General features: G+C 45.9%; 1 protein-coding gene across 2 annotated transcripts in view; it reads left to right on the top strand.

Annotated features, from left to right (window-relative positions):
* The window catches only part of SLC7A14 (solute carrier family 7 member 14), a 73,995-nt gene that overhangs the window by 37,155 nt on the left and 14,679 nt on the right, over positions 1–22,161 (top strand). For both annotated transcript variants that reach the window (XM_039489024.1, XM_039489025.1), the window contains exons 3-4: positions 16,940–17,176; positions 20,298–20,515. In XM_039489024.1, coding sequence (XP_039344958.1) covers positions 16,940–17,176; positions 20,298–20,515 — 455 coding nt within the window. The remainder of the gene's footprint in view (positions 1–16,939; positions 17,177–20,297; positions 20,516–22,161) is intronic.

A 22,161-nucleotide genomic window follows, 5' to 3' on the forward strand; every position in this document is an offset into this window, starting at 1 on the left:
TACAATATCCCTCATCACTATGTCTTCCAATGTATCTCAGTCCTAACCAGCACTACCACCGTAAGTACCTCCTTTCTTCAGTTCTCATACTTCATCCATTTCTTGGCCTCAATACTGAGACTGCAAACAAGCATGCCCTGTAGGGAACAGATTTTCAAATGCCTTGTATCCATAGTTGAAGCTAGATTTTGAAGAGCTCAGCACCACCAGGCTGAGCTCATTTGAAAGTCCGGCCTTAAGGCCCTTTGCAGTGGAGATATTTAATGTGTGTGACTCTGTCCCACTAGAAACTGCACTGAAGTCAGCCATCTCATTTCACATATACCATCAATGCAGATATCTTGTCTGCTGACAGAAAAGATAATAGAAAGTTACAAGATACTAACATGAATAAAAATTTTCCATTCAAGTGCAGTATTTTCTGGAAGTTACCATTTCCCCTTCCCTTAAAGACAGAAAGCTGGGACCAAAAAAAAAAAAGTGGGATCCCAGAACAAATGTAAACTAGACATGATTAAATGCAGGCTTTTTTCTTGGAAGATCTGAATGTTTATCTGAGACCAAAAAAAGACAGATTCCCCCCACCACAATAAAACAACAAGCTTAACTGTCTATTTTTCTCAGAGATAGCAGCTTGCATTTGGTATTTTTATTATTTCCTGATGTCCACATTTTCTTCTTCAGACTTTTTCAATCATGCAGCCTCAGCCACAGTAAACTTAAAAGCCTGGAGAGCTTGAAATAAGTCTGTTTGGAGAGCGAAAGCATGCTTGCTTCAAAGTGGGTTTTCTCCCCTAGGTACAAGAGTGCAGTATCTTCCAACTTTCTGTGGGATTATGTCTTAACCTTAATATTATTTACATGTAGTCTGCCATATTTACTGTTCTTCTTGCTTTTGTAGCCCTGGGAAAACATTTTCCTAAGAATCTGAATATAGTTTGATAGTCTCTTCAGCCATTTCCTTGTTTGATTGTTGACAATTCTGTTATTTATAACAGCAACACCATCTTGGAAAGTAAAGCTGCATGAGGGTGAAGGAGCCAGAAAGGGCCGTATATGTAGCTGGTTATTTTGGTTCAGTTTTCACTTAACATTTAGCAGTGCTCTAAACATACAAGGTACTGCACTCAGATATTTGTGTTTAGTTTTCAGGGAATTATTTATATCCCTATCCTTTAATTCTTTATTAACAGAATCCCATATCAGTTTTTCCATTAATTTTATCCAGAATTGATGTCAGGTTAAATGGGCTATAGTTACCAGGGTGATCTTGCTTGCCCTTTCTGAATATTACCACTCCTCCAGTCTTCTGGAACTTCCCCAATATTCCAAGATTTATTCAAAAGTATCAGTAGGTCAGAGAACTCTCTCAGCTAACTCTTTAGGACTCTTTGGCACAAGTTATCTGCACATGTTGATTTTAAAAAGGTTTAATGTAGATCTTCCTCTGTTACCAGTTGACTGGCATGCACTTCATCAAAGAATATTAGGTTTGGAAGAGACCTCAGGAGGTCATCTAGTCCAATTCCCTGCTGAAAGCAGGGCCAACAGCAACTAAATCATCCCAGCCAGGGCTTTGTCAAGCCAGGCCTTAAACCTCTAAGGATGGAGATTCCACCACCTCCCTAGGTAACTCAGTCTAGCGCTTCACCACCCTCCTTGTGAAATAGTGTTTCCTCATATGATATAAATACATCATTCCTGCTTCTTTCCAAATGCAGAACATTAAACACTGCTGTCTTTTCTGCATCATTAACAATTTCGTCATTTCAATCTAATTTAAGGCGTATACTATTGTTAGGATTTCTTTTGTTCCTAATATACTTAATCTTTCCTATTTGTTCCTAATATTTCTTCTTGTCCTTAGCCATACTAACCATAGATTCCCCCCCACCCCCGATGTCTTTAGCTTCCCTTATAAATTTCAAGTTAAGCGCAGAAAGTTGTTATCAACGGCTATCTATTTCCCCCCCTTTGTTATATATTACTTTTTTCTAATTGCTGCCTTCACTTCACTACTGAATCAAGGTGGCCTTCATAGGCATGCGCACGGGGTGTGCTGGATGTGCCCAGGCACACCCTAATGCCCGCAGGCCGGATCCGGCCCCTCAGGCCTTTGGATCCAGCCGTGGGATTTGCCCTCCGTGGTGCTGCAGGGCCCGCGCTGCTCTCAGAAGTGGCCAGCACGTCACCACGTCCCTGGGAGGGGATGGAGGAGGCAGAGGGCTCCGTGCGTTGCTCCAGGCACCACCCCCTGCAGCTCCCATTGGCTGGGAACGGGGAACCGTGGCCAATGGGAGCTTCGGGGGAGGTACCTGGAGGCATGGCAAGGGCAGTGCGTGGAGCCCTGTGCCTCCCCCACGCCCATGGCCACTCAGGGACGTGGTGAGCGGCACGGTGTGGGGCCAGGGAGCATGCCGCTGCAGGTAAGCAGCACTGGGCCAGAGCCCGAACCCCTCCTACACCCCACCCCACAACTCCCTGCCCTGAGCCCCCGTCACACCCTGCACCCCTCCTGTACCCCACCCCCTGCCTTGAGCCCCCTGCTGCACCCTGCACCCCAACTCCCTGCCCTGAGCCCCCTCCTGCACTCCAGATCCCTCCTGCACCCCAACCCCCTGCCCTGAGCCCCCCATATACCCCACACCCTTCCTCTGCCCCAATCCCTTGCCCTGAGCCCCTTCCTGTACACCGCACCCCCTCCCACACTCTGCATTCCATCCTGCACCCCAACCTTTATGATGTTCGCCTTTTAAAAAAAATTCCCTGGGTGCACACACTAATGAAATGTGCTGTGCACACCTATGATGGGCTTTAAGCCAAAGTTGTCCTTTAGGATTTTGGAATTGTGGCTTTTTGACTATCTAAAACTTTTTAAAGAACTGCCAATTTTTGTTCATGTTTTCTGTTAAAATTTTTCCTCTGCTTTGAGAAGTTAGCCCTTTTCGATGCACCAAATATATTACTGTTGGAACTGACCTCTCTTTGCCCTTATTGAATGTCAGGAGGTCATAATCACTGGTCCCAAGCAGCCACTAACTTCCAGTCCAGTGATTAATTCATCTTTATCCATCATAAGGTCTAAAATAGCTACCTCATGTTGGGTGTACAACCTTTTGTGCTAGAAAATTATCTATACTTTTTAGAAACTCTGACACTTTACTATGGGCCGCATGAGGCCTCCAGCATAGGTCTCCTAAATGGAAGCCCCCCATAACAGTTTTTCTTTCCACACCTTACGGAAAGATGCCTAAGTAACAACTCATCCTGTTCTCTGGCTTGATTAGGTGATCTGTAGCAGACTGCCATCAGTACTCCTCCTGGGCTTTGTTAGTCAGTACACTGATCCATATGCATTCAAGATCCTGCACTTTTGAGTTATCAGAAACTCTAGAAGAGCTACTCTTAATGCAGAGTGCCCCCACCACACACACACACACCCTCTCTATGCACTCAATCCTTCCTGGACTGGTTATAACCAGAGCCGGCTCCAGGCACCAGCGCAGGAAGCAGGTGCTTGGGGCGGCCAATGCAAAGGGGCGGCACGTCCAGGTCTTCAGCGGCAATTCGGCAGCGGGTCTCTCAGTCCCGCTCAGACCCTGCCGCCGAAGTGCCGCCGATCACAGCTTTATTTTATTTTTATTTTTTCGCTGTTTGGGAGCCGACCCTGGTTATAACCAATGATTTTAACATTTCAATCATGCAAATTGTCCCACCAGGTTTCAGTAATGCCAGTCATCTCAGATTTCTTCTCATCATTGAGACTGTCCACTCTTCTTGTCTCCTATTAGTGGTAAATAAGCAACTGAAACTTCTTTTCACACTCTGTCACATTGATTCAATTTGCCTGTAACAGCTGAGTTTGAACTGCATGTGTCTTCTTAGCACTCTCCCCTTGTATTGTTAGTGTAATACCCTTCTGGCTGACCTCTGCTACTCTCCAGCTGAGAAGATTACACAACGCCTACCTGTGAGGTGCAAGTTTAAAAAAAAAAAAGCCTTCTCTCCCCTTGGAAAGGGGCCTAACGCTCCACAAAACCAAAACCTTTAGCTTTTCACCAGTCATACAGCTAGTGGTTCATCTCCAGTGTTTTCTGCTTTCCTCTCTTGCTGATGGAACTGGAAGGATCTCTGAAAAATCTCATGAGCTTTCTTCTTCTTAAGCTCCCTTCCAAAGTCCCTGAAGGCTTCCATAATCAGTGTAGTTCTACTTGATACAAAATCATTGGTTCAGCTTCAGAATGAGCAAATGGTAGAATCTGAACTTTTCCAGAGGCTGAGGCTGATATCAGATAGAAGGGATTTGGTTGAGGTCTCTCTAGATAAAGAGGGCGGATTTGGTTTTGAACCCAGTCCCATCTAGCAGAACTCCTAAAGTTCATGGGTGACAGATAAATTATAGTAGTATTTTGTCTTTATGTAGCAGTATTATTGAGGGACCTCAAGGCACAAACATGGTGTGTGCTAGTGAAGTGGATCAGCTGGCTCAGCAATGAACAGTACTTGATCCTCTAGTCAGCAGGCTGCTCCCTGCTGGGTTTTCAGTGTATTTGTTTCCAAGGGATGCTAAGTGGCTTCCTATAACCAACAGGAACCCAAGTTACAACCCAGTTCTGCAACAACAGGTGCAGGTTCTCCCTTACTAAAATAAGTCACACCCATGCAAGGCCTATTTTTCACCAATACAGTGCACCTACACTAGGCATCTATATTAGTGCAGCTGCACTTGTGCAACAATCTCTAGTGTAGACAAGCCCTTAGTTTGCAAAGCCTGCTACAGCAATTGGTTCAGCCTTTTGCTTATACAAAAGACGACCCCCGCACTGACCGGTAAGTACATTAGAAGTAAATGTATCAACATCCCCTGTGTTACTGTGGATTTAAACCAGGGGGACAGAGCACAACTTGGTCCTAATTATGCTAAGAAGCCAGAACCCAGGTCTGTTATCCCTCTCTGGTGGTTCAATTCCTTACAATATAGGGTGAAACATCTGTTCACAGGAGTTACACCAGTGACTTCATTCGAGAATATAAGGGAGAGTAGAATGTAGCTCAAAGTTCAATTGCACTTGAAGAGAATAATTGATGCTTTTTTTTTTTTAAGGCCTTCATTTTTAAAAAGCTGAGTGAGATTATTTTATTGTATCTGCAGTCAATGTGTCATATTAAAGTCCTCCCCCGCTATGCAGGTTCCTACCCAATACCCCCATAAAAGCAAACCCCATCATAAAGCTGCATAATGCAAAGACTTCTAACAGCTGGTGTTGCCTTGACACACAGCTGGGTGCTCTGCTGTGTTCAGAAGTAAGGAAGAGTTCCATACTTCCTCAGTGCCACTTTACCTGCAGGTAAAGCATGATACAGCCTGTTAGAGCCAGTTATCCAACTGACCTGCATTGGTGTTAATAGCTAGCAACACTTGTCCTGTCTTTGCAGGACGGAGATCTCTCTTCTATGCATGTCTTATTTATAGAGTTCCCTCTTGGGAATCCGAGTGCAGTGACCATTTGGATAGGAGTAAGCTAGGAGTCGCTCAAGTGGATCCTTATGGCAGGAATTAAGTGTCTAGCCAGCCATATGTACCAGGATTGCACTCCTGGTAAATATTGTAGCATAAATGCTTTAGTGCTTCCTCCGTCACTGCTGGTAAGAAATTCATACTGAACCGTGAGTGTCTGTGGCTGGTATTCCATTTGTCAAGATGAGTAAGCGTCAGGTGAGCAAAAACAGAAGTTCTAAAAGCATTCACATGCCCAACACTGTCCAAGACATCACTTTCTTCATATCAAAGTAGTCAGCGCCCTGCCTTCGAGCTAATGTGTTTGTTTGTCTTAGGTTTTCTGTACACTAGAAAAATCAGTACTCATATCACAGCCACCATCAGCAATGGTGCAGTCAGGGGCGGCTCCAGGCCCCAGCACGCCAAGCGCATGCTTGGGGCGGCAAGCTGCGGGGGGCGCTCTGCTTGCTGATCCCGTGGCTTCGGACCGCAGGCAAGCCGCGGAAGGCAGCCTGCCTGCCGAGCTTGGGGCGGCAAAATTCCTAGAGCCACCCCTGGGTGCAGTTACACTGACGGTAGCAACCAGATAAATACTGGTATATACAGAGCTTAGGTATTTTTGCCACTGTCTCATGGAAGCCAGGAGCCTCTTCTACTCCTAGGGCTCCCACCAATGTTAACATGGGATCAGCTGAACCAGCAATAGCTTCCATGGGATTTGTGTGTATATAAAATCCTCTAGTATGAAGATCACCTAGAAATAAAGCTATAAAATAGTTCCCGACTATTTAAACAGCCTATCTGCTGAAAACCCAAACCACTCAGCTGTGTTTATTTGCTCCTGAATAATATCAGTAACAATATAATTATACCAGTGTAATGATTGTTATACTAATTACACACTGGAGCTGAGATTCAAGAGGGGAAAAATAATGGATGGAAGAAAAATGGTTTTCTGTGAAAAAGATTGTTCTCCCAACCAGCTGTTTTGTGGGTATGTTTTCTGTAGAAAGCCAGCAATCACTCCTCATTGGAAAAAAATCTAATTCAGAATTCAAAGAAATATTGGAGGGAGATGTACCGTGTCTTCTGTTTGCAAACACTCCATTTACAAATTTGGAGCACGACTTTGTCTGCATGAATGTTTCCTACGCACTAAACGCGGAACTGTATTCCTGCCATGTACACAAAATGGCTTAGGGGCAAAATAATTGGATTCTGTGGAAAAAGTCTATAATCCACAAGTACTGGGAACCTCTCTGAAACTTGTTTAGCAATGAGAAGGTAAACAGCATCTGATGGAGATACTAGGTTGCTTTCAGGGAGGTGTTTTGAAAAGGGCAGGTTTTTTATTTTAGGAACCAAGTAATTTTTGTAAATCAAAACAAAAGCCAAACAACAAGGTTCCAATCCTGTAAATACTTACTCTTGGGAATCAGTTTTAAGAGCCCTATTGAATTCAATGGGGCTATTCATGCAAGTAAAGTTAACCATATGCCAACTGTCTGGAGGACTGGGGCATAAGTGATCCTCTCTTTTTGACTACATTTATGGAAAACACAATCCAAAAGGATTTTTGTTTCTAGTTAGTTGCACTTTCTGGGTCTCCTGCATTAGAAAGATGTTGCAATGTCTAGGTTAAGTACAATAAAACAAACAAAAAAAACAACCTAATTTCTACAAATACTTTAATGATTACGAGACCCTGATCTTACAAAACGGAAGTGTTAGGCTTAAGTTGTCCTGATAGAATGCTTCTAACACAACATTCATGACCTCACACAAAATGAGAGAAGAACACTAGGGGAGGTTGGGGAACCAATCTCCTCATACACCATTTTTGCACCAGTGTAATTCAACTAGCTTCAGAAGTGTTATTCTTGATTTACATTGGGGGAAGAACACCACTGCACGGTGTTTAACTGGCAGACGCAGCTCCTATGTAAAACACTTCTGCTTGCATAGATCTTGCAAAGCTGAAGTAGCATGTTTGGGTCACCTGACTTCTCAACTCTTTCCAGTCACTGGGAGATTTAGAGGGATGAGAACCCCAATAATTCCTAACAAACCTGGTGACATTCCCTGATTTGGCTTCCTCATCCTTTTCTTCCCCTCCCCTCCTGATCTTCTCGCCAAGCCTCAGAGCCTTTCACTTACCTGTTGCTGTCTTCTGGGTTGCCTATGGCTTGAATCCTTTCCTTCCAAGATCTTCTGGAGGTGGCCAACTGACCCACTCCATCTGCTGAGGTAGCCAGCGGAGAAGCCTACCGTGACCTCATCTCCCCTGGGCATCATTGGAAGGGGGCAGGACAACCTGTAGAGAAGCATGGTTTTCACAGTTGTGCTTTCCTAATGGAAACTAAACTGATGTGGGTGTTAAGGACTTTTGCTCAGCACTTCTCTTGAGAAGCTTATTAGAAACCATTTTATTAGCTGGTCCCCAGTCAGGCCACTCCTTAAACATCAGTCATTGCAGCCAGCCTCTTCTAGAGCACAGCAGCTTTCATTGGTTCCCCCTCACTCCAGCCACCACTACAAAGGTTCCCCTGTGCACTAGTTCCACTTCCTCTGGAACAGCCAGTGCTCACACCCGACATTCTAGTGGCAAGAACTAGTGTGTTTGGAGTCATGCACATATTGTGTTCCCCATCATTTTTCATATATTTCAGATATGGTCAAACATATTAGCCACTTTGCTGCTGACACACAATATTGTCAACTGTTGATGTTTTCCTTGAATAACGGGGTTTCAGCGGGTGCTGGAGCTCATCTGGCGATGACGCGAGATGCTCCATGCCCATCGCAAAGTTGAGCCCTGCTGGAAGCCAGCAGGCATCTCCCCTTCAGTCACCATTCTCACAGGGGGAGGAAGCAAAGAGCCCAGCGCAGCTCTGCTCCCTCCTTCCCGTCCCGTGAGCAACAACAACAGGGCAGCTCTGCTGCTCCTCCCCCATCTGCCTTGGACAGGGGCAGAGGGGGATGAAGTGCCCCTGGAACTGCCACCCCCAGCCTACAAAGGGAGAGGGGACCATGCTGCTACCCCAGCCTCAGAGAGGGTATGAAGAACCCTAGGAAGAGCAGAGGAGGGGGTTGAAGTGGTGAGGGTGACAGGGGACAGGATCAATCCCTGGGCAGGTGGATGGACAGATGTGAAGGTGAGAGCTTCTGCAACAGGGGCCAAAGGCACCTTACCCCGTAGATTTGGGAGAGTGTCAATACTCATTGTCACACAGATGTTGGGGATGGCAGGGCTGGGGAGGAGGTTTCCAAAAAAACACACACCACACACACCACCAAAAGAAAAGTATGATCTTTTAAAAAAAAAAGTCTTGATTCTCTGGGCTAAAATCATGATTTTAGGGGGCCTGACTCGTGATTTTTGATCTCTTGAAGTTGGCAATAGCCAACAGATCACTCTGATGCTGCTTCATCCACCTACTAGGTGAGCTCTGAAGAGCTGACATTCTGTACCCAATCAGGACTTTGAACATTTCCAGTCTGCTGCACACCAGAGTTAGAGATCAGACCATCCTGCTCCCAACGCACAGGATGCTACCTCTCAAGCCAAAGAGCAGCCTCGGGCTTTTGATGCCTGCTTGATCCATTCCAATTCTATCCAGTGGAAGGTAGAGGCACAAAATCATAATAGAAAGTTAATTCTTTTCCTCCACTGATTTCAGAGCACTATATAAAAGGCAATAAATATATCATTTGCCTTATTTTATATACAGAGAAACTGAAGCACAGAGCGGTAAAGGAATTTCCCAAGATCGCCCAGAAAGCCAATGGCAAAGCCAAATCTTGTATCCCACTCCACTACCTTATCCGCTAGATCATATCCTATAAACATAGGTCCAGTCCTGCTCCCACTGAAATCAGTGAGTGTGTGGGGGGGTGTATTTATGAATGGCAGTGTATTTATGTAAAAGCAGCAAAGAGTCCTGTGGCACCTTATAGACTAACAGATGTTTTGGAGCATGAGCTTTCGTGGATGAATACCCACTTTGTCGGATGCATCCACTACATGCATCCGACGAAGTGGGTATTCACCCACGAAAGCTCATGCTCCAAAACTTCTGTTAGCCTATAAGGTGCCACAGGACTCTTTGCTGCTTTTACAGATCCAGACTAACATGGCTACCCCTCTGATACTTGAGTATATTTATGATGCATACAACCAATGCATAGAAGAATATATTATCATCCCATATGGCAACTCTAGTGGAATAATTAAAACCTCAGATCATCTAGTCATATTAATAAGTCATCACTCTTGTTGATACATACTCATACTGGCACAATCTTCTTTGAACTTTGTCTTTTCATTGGCTAACCTCAAAGAAGGATGATAATTTTTAAAGCCATCAGAGAGCGAAACAGAATATCTGCCCCCCATTAAGTCATCTGTTTCATAAACCTTTCAGGCATGTAGTAATCTGTTAATGTCTTACGTTTGCAGATTGCATGCATTTTTAATCAGCTTTGAATAATGACTTTTTATATGTGGCTAGATGATTAGGGTTTCTCGTTGCTCTTGCAGCTTGGACTGCATGTCAGAAAAACTCAAGTATCATTTTCAAAAGCACTATTATCTCTGCAAGTTAAAAAGTATGTGAAACATACAAAAACTCCAACAACAAGAGTACAAGTGCCATTGCATTTAACGTAAAGAATCAACAGTTTTCCATTTACACTGAATGTTTAAAAGCTGCACTTATTACAGAGCATTGAATTTGTAATTTTATAAAGCCACTTTCCTTCAGATACCAAACTGATTAAAAACAAAACACTGTTCTGAATTTGCAAAGAAAAGTAATTTCTGGTAAAACATTAAATACATTTTCCTACACAATGCTCAATAATGGCTATACGTCATGTTTTACTTGTTAAACCCCTCAAGGAAAACACGGTACTATGGTTATTATGGAAGCACAGATGGCAGTTACACAGTTAAGGGGGAGATGAATTTTACATTTAAAGCAGCAACTCGGTTCGTTAAATATGAAGAATACAGCATATCCCTCCCAAAATTACAACACTTACTCTGAGTACAGAATGAATGTTCTAAGAATTTACAAGTTAATCTGTTAATTAGAGTTACAAATTTTAAAGGAGTTCTTTACAAAGTTTAGCACCCTGGATCAGGCCTATCTTATTTTTTTGGTCCCCAATGATCTTAATGTAACAATAATATGGGAAGCTTGAAGAGTATGTGAAAGCTCACTGAAGTCTCCTACACCGACTACATTTGAAGACTTTTTTTTGCTTTTTGTGATTAGTGGCCATTTGTCACGGTTATTTTTCATAACTGAAAGCTTATTGTTCCTCAGCCTCTGTTAACAGATAATGTTCTTCTGTGGAAAACATAACTGATTACCGCCGAAGCAGGACCGCCGCCTGTGCAGCCCGGTCGTGCGGGAGCGGTAATGCGGCCCCGCGCGGTGCCGCGACCCCGGCGGCCGGTCCCCCGGAAGGGCCCCCGCCAGCTGCCGCCGCCAGCTGGCGGCAGCGGTCCCCGCCCCCCGCCCCGCCCCCCCCCCCTCCGGCCCCTCCCCTCCTCCCCCGGTCTCAGCGCCTCGCCGGCAGCCGCCGGCAGCTGGGCGCGTGGGCCGGGCTGGGTCCCGGAGCCGAGCCGCCGTGTGGGGAGGGCTGGGGCTCCGGGCCGGGCGGCGGCCAGCTGAGCGGCCAGCCCTGCCCAGCCCCCCCTCCCAGCCCCTCCCCCGGGGGCTCGGGGCTCTGGGGCCATAACTGCCCTCTTTCACAATGGCCACTGGCTCCTAGTGATCATAGTGGGAGTGAAGCCAAACTGCCCGCAGGGAAGACAGTGTTCCCATCTGTACCAACTTTTGGACTATGGACACCAAGGGTAGATTCCTTCTTGTGAAAGGTGTTAACCTCTCATTTTAGCAGTGGTTCTCCCATGCCAACAAAGGCATTCCAGCTGTCTCAGCACCAGGTCAGACAAAAAGCTCCCATACCCTACCACTCTTATGTAGGGTGTCCAGATGTCCTGATTTTATATGGGGCAGTCTTGATATTTGGGTCTTTTTCTTATATAGGCTCCTATTACTCCCCACCCCCAATCCTGATTTTTCACACTTGCTGTCTGGTCACTCTACTCTTATGGAACCTTCCAGAGCCCACAGTATCACATCACAGGTGTGACATTAAAGAGACACGGGAAAGCCCTAAAAATGATTCTTTGTAGTTTGGGTGGTCATTTGGGGCCTGATCCTATAAGCCCTCAGAACTCCAATTCTAGTCAACAAGAAATGTTTGAGCTGAGGGCTTGCAAGATTGGGCTGTAATTGGATATGCAGAGTGTGGCGAGCTGTTCTAGTGGGGTGGACTTGGAAATTCATCCCTTATTAAAAGCAGACTACTTGCACTTGATTTGCCAACAGTTCCACATGCCCCTTTATGCAGCTGGCCTTAGCCAAAACTTATTCATCTCCCTGGCATTGTGGAGGCCTCAGGCAGTGATGCACCTTCATCCCTCCTGTTCTCTGCCTGTGGCACATAATAGTTTAATCTCCTGAGAGCTGCAATATTTTGCTCTAAGATTCTGGTTGAGAGGCTGCATGCAGGGGTAGTATTTAATGGCCTGTGATATATAGGAGGCCCAGCTAGATCTAATTGTCCTTTCTGCTGTGGTGCTGGAACAGTTTGTATAGTGGGAGTGCTGAAAGCCATTCAACCAAACTGCAAATCTTGTATATGATGGAAACCACTTCAAACCATGGGGTGCAGCAGCACTCCCAGAACCCCTAGTTCCAGCACCTGTGCCTTTCTGGCTTTAAATGCTATGACTCTGTATGGAGGTAGCCCTGTTTCCATTCATAGAGGTGATGGATGAAAGTGATAAAGTATTCCTTCCAAGAGATCTCTTTCAAATGAATCACTGCTGGAAGAAGCAGCAGCACACCTGGTAGGGTCTGTGTAGGAAAGTTCATGCTAAATGGAAATAAAGTCATAGCTCAAATGTTAAGTTGGTACAAATTACTTTGGGGGAAAAGCTGTAAATTGCAGGAAAATCCCTTCTGATCACTGGAAAAGGTCCCCACTGCACTGGAGTGGGACCCTGGCCCTTGACACAACCATGCCACTCCCATTGAACAGAGGGCAGAACAGAAGTATAAATAAAATAATAAATAATAAGTGGTGTCCTTGGGTCTAGACACTTTGGGAAGATGCTGAAGAGAGTTCCCACCAATCAGCATCCAGCTACCTTAGCCATTCTAAGGACTACACAGGTCAGTCCTTCAGACAATTTGCCAGATTCTGGTCTATGGGGAATGGGGACTTTTTTTCCCCAGTGGATGTAGCTTTGGTGCACTTCGGAGACCTTTGTTCACTGATCTTAACTACGGTTGTATCAGACTTGAAGAACACTCATGCAAATGCCCTGTTAAGGGTCTAGTTATTACTATTAGTTGTAGTATAGCATTAGAAGGCCCAGCTGAGATTGGGATCCATTTCCATGAGGCACTGTATAAACACACAGACAGTCCCTACCCAGAAGAGCAGACAGTCAAATTACATATAACAGATGTGGGGAGGGGAACAAAAGCAGAGAGAGGTGAAATGATAATATTAGTGAGGAGGAAGGAACAAGCTAAATAAAGCAGGGAAAGAACAGGTTAAAGAATGTTATTATTTAGATAAGTTAGATATGTTCAACTCAGGAGGGCCTGACAAAATTCATCCTGGGATACTTAAGCAATCTCAGAACCATTAGCAATGATCTTTAATTGTAGCGTGAAGCACAACAGAACACAACCCAATACAACCCTGCAAAAGCAGTATTATTGTACACCCATCTCACACACAGCTCCAGCCTGATCAGATTCTTGCTCCAAAATAGGAATAATTGCCTGCCTGGGTGTGAGGCGCACAGTGGTTATTGCCAGGTCCTGGGCATACACAAGGGCATACACCATGCCCCCTAATCTCAGCCTCTCTCCTCTGGCTCCCACTACAGGGCACTCTTTGGCCTGGCCTTTCTGTAAGCTTGGAGAAAACTCAGAAGTGGAGCAGAAAGCTGCTTGGTGGGATTCTGAAGACAGCCTGCAGACCACTGAAATAAGACTTGTGCTCCTAACTCACTTAGGCACTTTTGAATATCCCAGCCTCTATCCCCATACTGACTTTCCAGTGGCTGGGGTCTCTGGCAGGTGCCCAAAGTATGGTGCTATCTCATCAGCTCCCCAGTGAGGAGCACTGCCTGGCCTATTACAAGCACACTCTGTTTCTTTTCTACCATAGGTACCTTTAATCCTTAGTTTCCAAGCAGGATTTAGCACAGGTACACAGCAAGAGGAACCTGCCATGCAATTTTCTTTCTCTAAATATCCCCCTTTACTGGCTGTTCCTTCCAGTTATATCTTCTCCCAATTACTGAATCACTTGTCTCATTAGCCCAGCAACTACCACCCAGGTGTCAGCAATGCCAAGAGAAACTGGTCAATTAATTTCACTCAAGCTTGCAGTGTTCCCAGTATTGCAGCCTCTTCAGTGCCCCGGGTGCTACGGAGAGTACCTTGTGAGAGACAGCCTGGCCAGGATTTCACCAAGGGCGTGTGACTGCTTATGAAACAACACTGAATAAAACAGTAGAGTTGGAAGCATGTTCTGCAGCAATAAGGTTCTGACAACAAGAGTGGCACCAGTGCTGCTAGTCTAAGTGGGGTTAATAACAGCTTGTCCATCATAACAGAGAGAGAATAGCACTGAATCAGTGATAGCACCAGTAATCTGCTGCCATAGAGAACCCACATGCACCCTCGGTGTCTGCCTGTACACGTATTTGAGGGGGATGTCTGTGCTCAGAGTTCCATCGGTGGCTGACAGTTAAACCCCTCCATTAATATTCAAGGTTCTGGTCACCACCTACAAAGCCCTAAATGTCAGAGACCGCCACTCAACCTGTGTTTGTCTGGATGGGGCTAAGGAATTCTCAGCAGCAAGCCCTCTTCTCTGGAATTTGCTCCCTGCAGAAACGGTCCTGAGCCCAAACCTGGCCACTTTCAGACAGAACCATAAAGTTCACTGCTTTGTCTAGGCTTTTTCATAATTTCTGAATCTGCCTCCCCTCTCACCTAGCTGCTGGCAATGGCATTCCTCTTCCTCCTTCTGAAGTGGATGCTGATTCTCATGGGATATTGATCTGTCTAAGGCCTTGGTCTCTGTTTACCCGTGCACAGGGCACCCCCAATACTGTGGTGGTCAGGGCCTGTAAGAAATACAAATAAACCATTTCTGCCCTCCTATGCACAAACAGGACATTAGCTTGACTAGTATTTATGCACACATCTAAAGCCAACAGGTACTGGTGGCATTGCAGTATATTGCTACGGTTAGTAATATGCAGAAAAGAACTTAGGAAATAGAGCCTAGGAATAAGACTTTTTTGAGGGGAAAGTAGAATCCACAATGTTTTGGGCTGGATGAGGAAGAAGGGAGAATTCTATCTCCACCAAAACTACTACACTGTCGTACGGTTCATGCATTGAGTCACTTTTTTTTTTATATATAAGCACTTCCCATTCCTGGGTTACAAGGCAGCTGGTCTTTAAACCTCTGTTTTCTTTAGCATGGTACATGGTTCATCTGAGATAACCCACAATTAACAGCAGGGCTGCAGCATGTCAGTAATATCTTACCCCCATTAGAGGAACCGAAGAACAACCCTCCACAAGCCTCAGAGTGTCTCAGTCTTTGTTAGAATGCCACGTGATCAAAGTCTGGCAGTGTGTGTGTATGCGTCATGTGCTTGTGGGGGAGTCTATGGGTTTGCTGATGGTGTTTTGAACTGTTTATGAGGGCTGGCTGAAAATTTGCCGTTGAATTTCCCTCCCCCTTTTAAAAAAAATGGAAAATGGATTTTCAATTTAAAATGCTTACACCCCTTGGAGACAGTCTTTCCTTGTCTCTGTTACACCATCCTGGCTGAATACAGATAGTTGGAGGTAAGGGCAAGGACTCTCTTAAAGACCCTGCCCCTGCAGTGCCAGAGTCGTCATCACCACAGGAGCTGCATGGAAAGCGAGTAAAATGGTTCCTTATTCTCACTCATTGTTTTTTACAGATGCTCATAAACAAGCACAAAGGGAGTCACAGCTGCTTAGCAGGGAGCCCAGCCCTATTGACGTCATCAGGCCCGAGGTGCTCAGCACTTTTGAGGATCAGGCCCTGAGACTGGAAGCTTCTGGGCAGGGACCCTGTCCTCTGCTGGTTTTGGTCAGGGCTAGCACTCAGTCATCACTCAATAAATAACGGGAATACACTGTCACTCAGTCCTAGCATGACTTGCTCAGTCACTCTCACTGCCCTTCCCCCGCACCGTCTCTCTCTTATTTACAACATAATTATTAGTCCTCTTGAGACACAGCAAGAAATGTTTGACTGACTGATCCCTGTTATATCCAAAGCTGCATGAGAAGCATCTTACTTAAAAAGCCTAAGGCTATTATTACTCTAACAGCAGCAGCCAGGACCTGGGCTTGGCAATCGTCTGACTTTCCGTATCTTCTTTCAGCTCCTCGCAGATAGTAGGGGTGGACAACGGTTCCTCAGACCTGTATCCCAGATACTCATTCTCGGTACAAGCAATAGACAGCATAGTAAATTACTACCCAGCTCTCAGAGCTGTCGCAGCCCACAGATAAAGGGAGAAGCAGATGGTTAACATTGGATTTCTTCTCTTTTTTTTAAATCTAATTTTGCCTGGTTGAATAATATGCACGGAAATATTTATCTATCGCAGGAGCCAACCAAAGACCCTGGCCCTCCATGCTGTGTGTTTACCAGCCGTACTTATGGATGGACTCCGTTTCTGAGCTCTGAAAGAGGCCACATTTGGCATGCACACACACATGCGGGATATGTATGCACAGATTGCATTTGCAAGTGTTCATCTGCTGCCAGCCTCCTGCTTTGCCCACACAAATCCACATTCATGTGCCCCTGAGATCATGAATAGCTGAGTGGAGATCTCTGGCCTGTGTTAGGAGCAGGTCAGGCTGGATGGTCCCTTCTGGCCTTAAAGCCTGCTGAGAGTGTGCACACAAAATTCCACCTAACCCTTCCAGACTGAGCTGCCTAGGCGGATTATTTCTGTTATATTAGTAGCGTGTGGTAGTGCCCAGAACATGCTAAGCATGTTCTTGCTCTGCAGGCCAGCAGCTGTGGCCCAACCTTCTTCCCACTCCTTTCTGCACCTAAAGGGATTAGGGAGGGAGTAGTCCCTGCACTCCCCAGAGCAGAGGGACTGTAACTGCGCCCAGGGTCTTTATGCAGGCCATGCAATGTGAGGAAAGCTGATTGCCCTCCCCTACACTGAACACCCATGTAAGAGCCAGGCACAGCCCAGCCCATACTTAGTTTTCTCCTTGTCCAGCACTCTGCATTTTCTCATGGCCATTTCTGCTTTCTAAACAGGTGTTTGTTATGCTGAGTTCGGAGTGCGTGTCCCGAAAACCACAGGCTCTGCCTACACCTACAGCTATGTGACAGTTGGGGAGTTTGTGGCATTCTTCATTGGCTGGAACCTGATCCTGGAGTACCTGATTGGCACAGCAGCTGGCGCAAGTGCTCTGAGTAGCATGTTTGACTCCCTGGCAAATCACACCATCAGCCGCTGGATGATTGCCAGTGTTGGAACGTTAAATGGACTGGGTGAGAATTAGATTAATACTCTTGTCATGTAATGTGTTGTTACGTGTGTTAACCGGGGCCTGAAACGCAAGTGGAACCTCCTTGGAAATCAGACAAGGATTGCATGCTCTGTTCACTATTTACCACCCGGTCACCTCTGCCAATGGCAGTCTTGTAGTTACTTGCGGGCATCCCAGTAGAGTTGGAGTGAGACGGCAGCTTACCTCTCTGATGTCAGGTGTGCTGCCATGCCCAAGGTCCCCTCCTTCTGTGGTTCTGGTTCTCTCCTCTGGAGGGAGCCCTCCTCTGGCTGGTTTGGGGGCTTGGGCCCCGTAGCTAAAGCACAAGTCTTTCAAAAGAAAGCCCAGTTAATAGCTGCCCAAAACAAGTCCCGCCCCCTCCTTGGGCAGCAGCCCTCTGCCTAGGGTCTGTGCGACCTGCAAGTCCTGTTCCTTAATTACAGGCATCACTTTCTCCTCTTGTACCAGGGGCCGACCCATCCTTCATTCTCACGAGGCCATGACTTCTCTCTGAATCCTTTCCCTTCATTTCAGGGGCTTCCCATCACCCCAGGGGCACTGTAAGGGAGACCGGGCTCTTCACTAGTCCAGACTCACGCCCTCTGACCCTGTACCATGCAGTGGCTGCCTGCCTGTCCGCTCCAAACTGCCCTGCTCACAATTCCCAGTGCGGCTTCCATACAACTTCCCCTACGTCACCCTGAACCTTCTTAGAATCTTTCCTGGACTCCCTTCCCAGCTTCTTCTCAGCAGGGAATGACACCAGCGCTGACCAGGCCTCCAGCCTTGGAGAGCTTCCTTACCCCGCTGCCGTCCTTCCCTTGGCTCTCCTCACCTTCCTATCAGCCGGGGACCACCAGGCTCTAACTACGGGGGAGCCACCCAAGTCCCATTCCCGCTTTACACCAGGAAGGAGGGCTTGTCTTTTACCCTGTCTCACCCTTCCCATCAGGCCTTGCTGTAGCATATAGTCACCTAGGAGAAAAACCAGGCATAGATGGGGCCTGAGTCTGAGCCTGACTTTGGCCCATGCCTGGTTTTGCTTCTAGATGAGATGTGACAGGTGGGTTTTCAGGAGGGATGTCTGAAACTGCCAATCCTGGTGAGTCCTCCCTCCTCACCTAAGGCCTAATCCTGCATGGTGTTGAGCTCCCTTAACTTCCACTGAAATCTGCACTTTGCAAGATCAGGCCCTTACTGATTAATGCAGATAAACAGGTGGAAGTGGGAGCCTGTTGTTTCCTCACTGGCTCATGATGGAGGAACCTTAATCCATGAGTTAAAGACCTTTGTGAGTGACTATGTCAAAATACTGCTGCTAATTCCTTCATTCACACAGTGACTCTCTCCTGCTGATACACACGGGATGCTGCTCAGACACAGGGCAGTTTAAAAACTCACAAAACGCAGTGTAAAAGTGGAGACAGTATTTAAAAAGCCACACAATCTGGGGTCCTCTGAAAAGGGCCTGGTGTTTGCCGGGGCTGAGGGGAGGGGAGTTCTTCGTCTGGTGACACAACTGGAAAACATTCGTTGGCTGGAGGGAGCATTCTTTGACGCAGTCAGAGGGGCCAGAATAAATCATTTTATTGGTGCTAGCAATGGGTTTGAAGCAGCATGTTTTGCTCCAAATGCAAACAGTCTCAGAGCTTGGCTTGTTCCAATCCAGTGTTCTAGTTCAACTTGGTTTAGAGACAGGCTCAAGAAGTGAAGCTGGAAACTGCATTTGGAGTGGAACTTCCCTGCAATTTGGGCGGAGAACAGGTCTGGGGCTTCTGTCTGAGCCCATCTCTAATTTATACTCATCACCTGGAAAACAACCTGTGTTTTATTCTCTGCGTTTGCTAAAGTTCCCTCTGACTACTGGGGTATAAGGACACTACATGGTTTCAGGGGGGTGCCTATCACACATACATACATGTTGATGAAGATAACTGCTCGCTGAAGCAGTGTGCTTCCACTCTAGTACAGCAGCAGGTGAGAAAGTGCATGCACAGATCCTGTGTTAGTAAACTGGCAATCAAAGCAACTTCTCCAGACCCCAATTCCTGGTTAATCAGATGGGCTGCATCTGTAATGTAATGAAAACAAACATTTCTGAGCACCCAGCCAATGGCAGTTTTAGAGCCAAATCATAATATATACATTATGCTGTTTAATTTTACATTCCTTCATTATCATCAATGCCGAGTGACTAGCCAGACGCAGATGGCAGTCTGTGAGCCAGTGGAGGGCTTTCAGGGTTCAGGGATTCAGCAACATGGCTTCCGCAGACAGGGACCATGCTGCAGAGCCACTTTTAATCATTACCATCTAGATTTCCTTCTACAGGGACCAACCAGCTGCCTGGAGCACAAACATCTAGTAATTGCTTGCTAATTTCTGTGATTTCCCTATTTGTCTAGCAGCCCCAGTACTACTCTGTGGCAGATGCTAATGAGTAGCAATAGATCATAGTTCTGATAAATGTTTCATACAAAATTTAATGTTTGATTCATTTTTAATTGGAGGCCAGCAGAGTGGATGACTATATTTTGGGAAATGGAGGCATGTCATACAGTTTAGGACCTGATCTTTCGTTCTTTGCTCACCCAAAATTCCCTTTGACTTCAGGGCAAGGAATGGAGGGTGGGTCCTTTATCCTGAATGAAAAATGGCAGTCCATTCACAGTAAACAATTTGACACACAACTGAAAGCACCGGGAAATGCCGTACTTAGAAGAGACCATTAGTCCAGTATCCTGGTTCTTACAAGGAAAGTGCTAAAACATTGTAAGGCACCTGGTTGTTGTGCCAGTCTATGAAATGGGAGTAAATGTCTTCCTGACCCTAGCTAATAATCATTTTGTGCCTTAAAGGTGAACATCTTTGAAATGTATCGTAGCTAATGTAAGCAGAGGTGCTTTGATTTGTGCCTCCTAAACCAGGGTCTGCTGCACATTAACTATTGATAACCGTTAATCCTTTGCATTGGGATCAGAGCTGCGCTACAAATTTTTATATTGCTCCAGAATCCAGAAGGCAGGGGAGAGATTTTCCTGAGGTCCTTTCTGTCTCTCTCTGTCTCTCTCTCGCTCGCTGTGCATGAAAAGTTACACATGTATTTTGTTTTGTTTGTCCAGGGAATGGAGAGGAATCATATCCAGATCTTCTCGCTCTGGTTATTGCTGTTATTGTAACCATCATTGTGGCCATGGGGGTGAAGAACTCTGTGGGATTTAACAACGTGCTCAATGCAATTAACCTGGTAGTGTGGCTCTTCATCATGATCGCTGGGCTTTTCTTTGTCAATGGCAACAACTGGTCTGAAGGGCAGTTCTTGCCATTTGGATGGTCTGGGGTAAGTGTCTTACACACAATCTGGTATGTTATGGGCAGCAGCAGCCTTCAACTGAAGCATCCTAACTGGTCACATAGGGCCCACACCATAGAAGCCACACCACTCCAATTCCCATCTGCTGTGCTAGCAGGTCATCATTATTTATTTGTATTACATAGTACATTGAGGCCCCAACTGAGATCAGAGCCCCCAGTGTGCTGGACACCCTCTGTACACATCCATAGCAAGAGATAGACTATCAGCGCTTCTCAGCAGGGACTAACAAAACATAACAGACAAAGGGTGGGAGAGGAAACTGAGGTGAAGCAACTTGCCCAAGGTCACACACAACAGGTCAGTGGCAGAACAGGGAACAGAACCCAGGTGTCCTGATAACTAGTCCAGGGCCCTAGTCACTGGCCCATATTGCCCCTCAGGCTATGTAACAATGGAAGTCTTTAGCCACCCTGCTTCCTTCTTAGAAAGCACCACTTTGGTTTCATCTCCTGACTCCTTGGGCCATGTAGAGAGGTCATAGGACCTGATAAACAGGGGAGTCTGGGGAGGGCCACCACAGCCGGAGGGGGTGGAGCACAGGTAAACAGGAGCAGTTGAGGTAGTTTCTATGCACTGTGGGTACATCTGAGAAAGAGGGGAAATCTGGTCAGCAGTGGGGAGGGAGCTGTCTGAGCTCTCTAAAGGGAAGGCCAGCGCTGCTGTATACTGAACTCCCAGAGACAGATTTACAGGGCAATAACTGGCACCATCTGGCACCATTCTTCCAAACCCCCTCAAACCATGAGAGTCCAAACCATACGGAATCCAGGTCCCAGCTCTGATCCAGAGACCAAACCCTGACCCACCTCAAACAACTAGACTGACAGCAATAAGCTGAAGAGTAAGATTTTCCAAAGTGCCTAAGTGATTTAGGGACCTACATCCCATTGATTTTTTTTTCCAATGGAAATCAGGCTCCTGAGTGAGTTAAGTGCTTTTGAACCTTTTACCCAAGGTGTTTTACTGAAGCCCTGCTCTCTCCCAGCTGAACATGGTGAGTTGGGTTATATTGGGATCTGTATCCAAACCTTCTTTGTATCTGCATAACCAAATCCCAAATGACAACCTTTGCCCATCTTTGAAAAAGTCACTTGTGGTCCAGTCTTCCCCCACTCCATCAGAATAAGCTTAGAACTTTTTCATAACTCTAAGCTCGAGAGCCAACCATTTGAAGTGATATGTTGTTATAACATTATACCAAAATACAGTAGCCATGGATAGAAAAGGAGTTAAGGGAGGGTTAGTGCCATTTCTATAAAGAGGGGGAAACATACTGATATTTGTTTTGGTTGGTCTTCAGTAAAAATATTCTAAACTGTTTGTTTTGTGCACTTCATAAAGCCACCTGCCAGTGCTTATTTTATGGATGTTAGCTCACAGCTTACTGAGAATTTGGACAGATTTGGCTTTTTCAGCCTGCTTGAACTGGTTTTTATCCAAGGATGAGCAGAGACTGAAAATATCTCGGCTGGACTAAGGCCAAGATAATTTCTCAGATTTACACTGCTCAACTCCATAAGGTTTTGTACAGAAAAATAAGCAGGAAAGTAAAGTAAACCAAGATTCTTGGTTATCAGAGCAGATCCTGGGCTGTCTGATGTTTTTCCTCC

Source organism: Mauremys reevesii, linkage group 9 (assembly GCF_016161935.1).
Source record: "Mauremys reevesii isolate NIE-2019 linkage group 9, ASM1616193v1, whole genome shotgun sequence".
In the NCBI taxonomy this organism is placed as follows: Eukaryota; Metazoa; Chordata; order Testudines; family Geoemydidae; genus Mauremys; species Mauremys reevesii.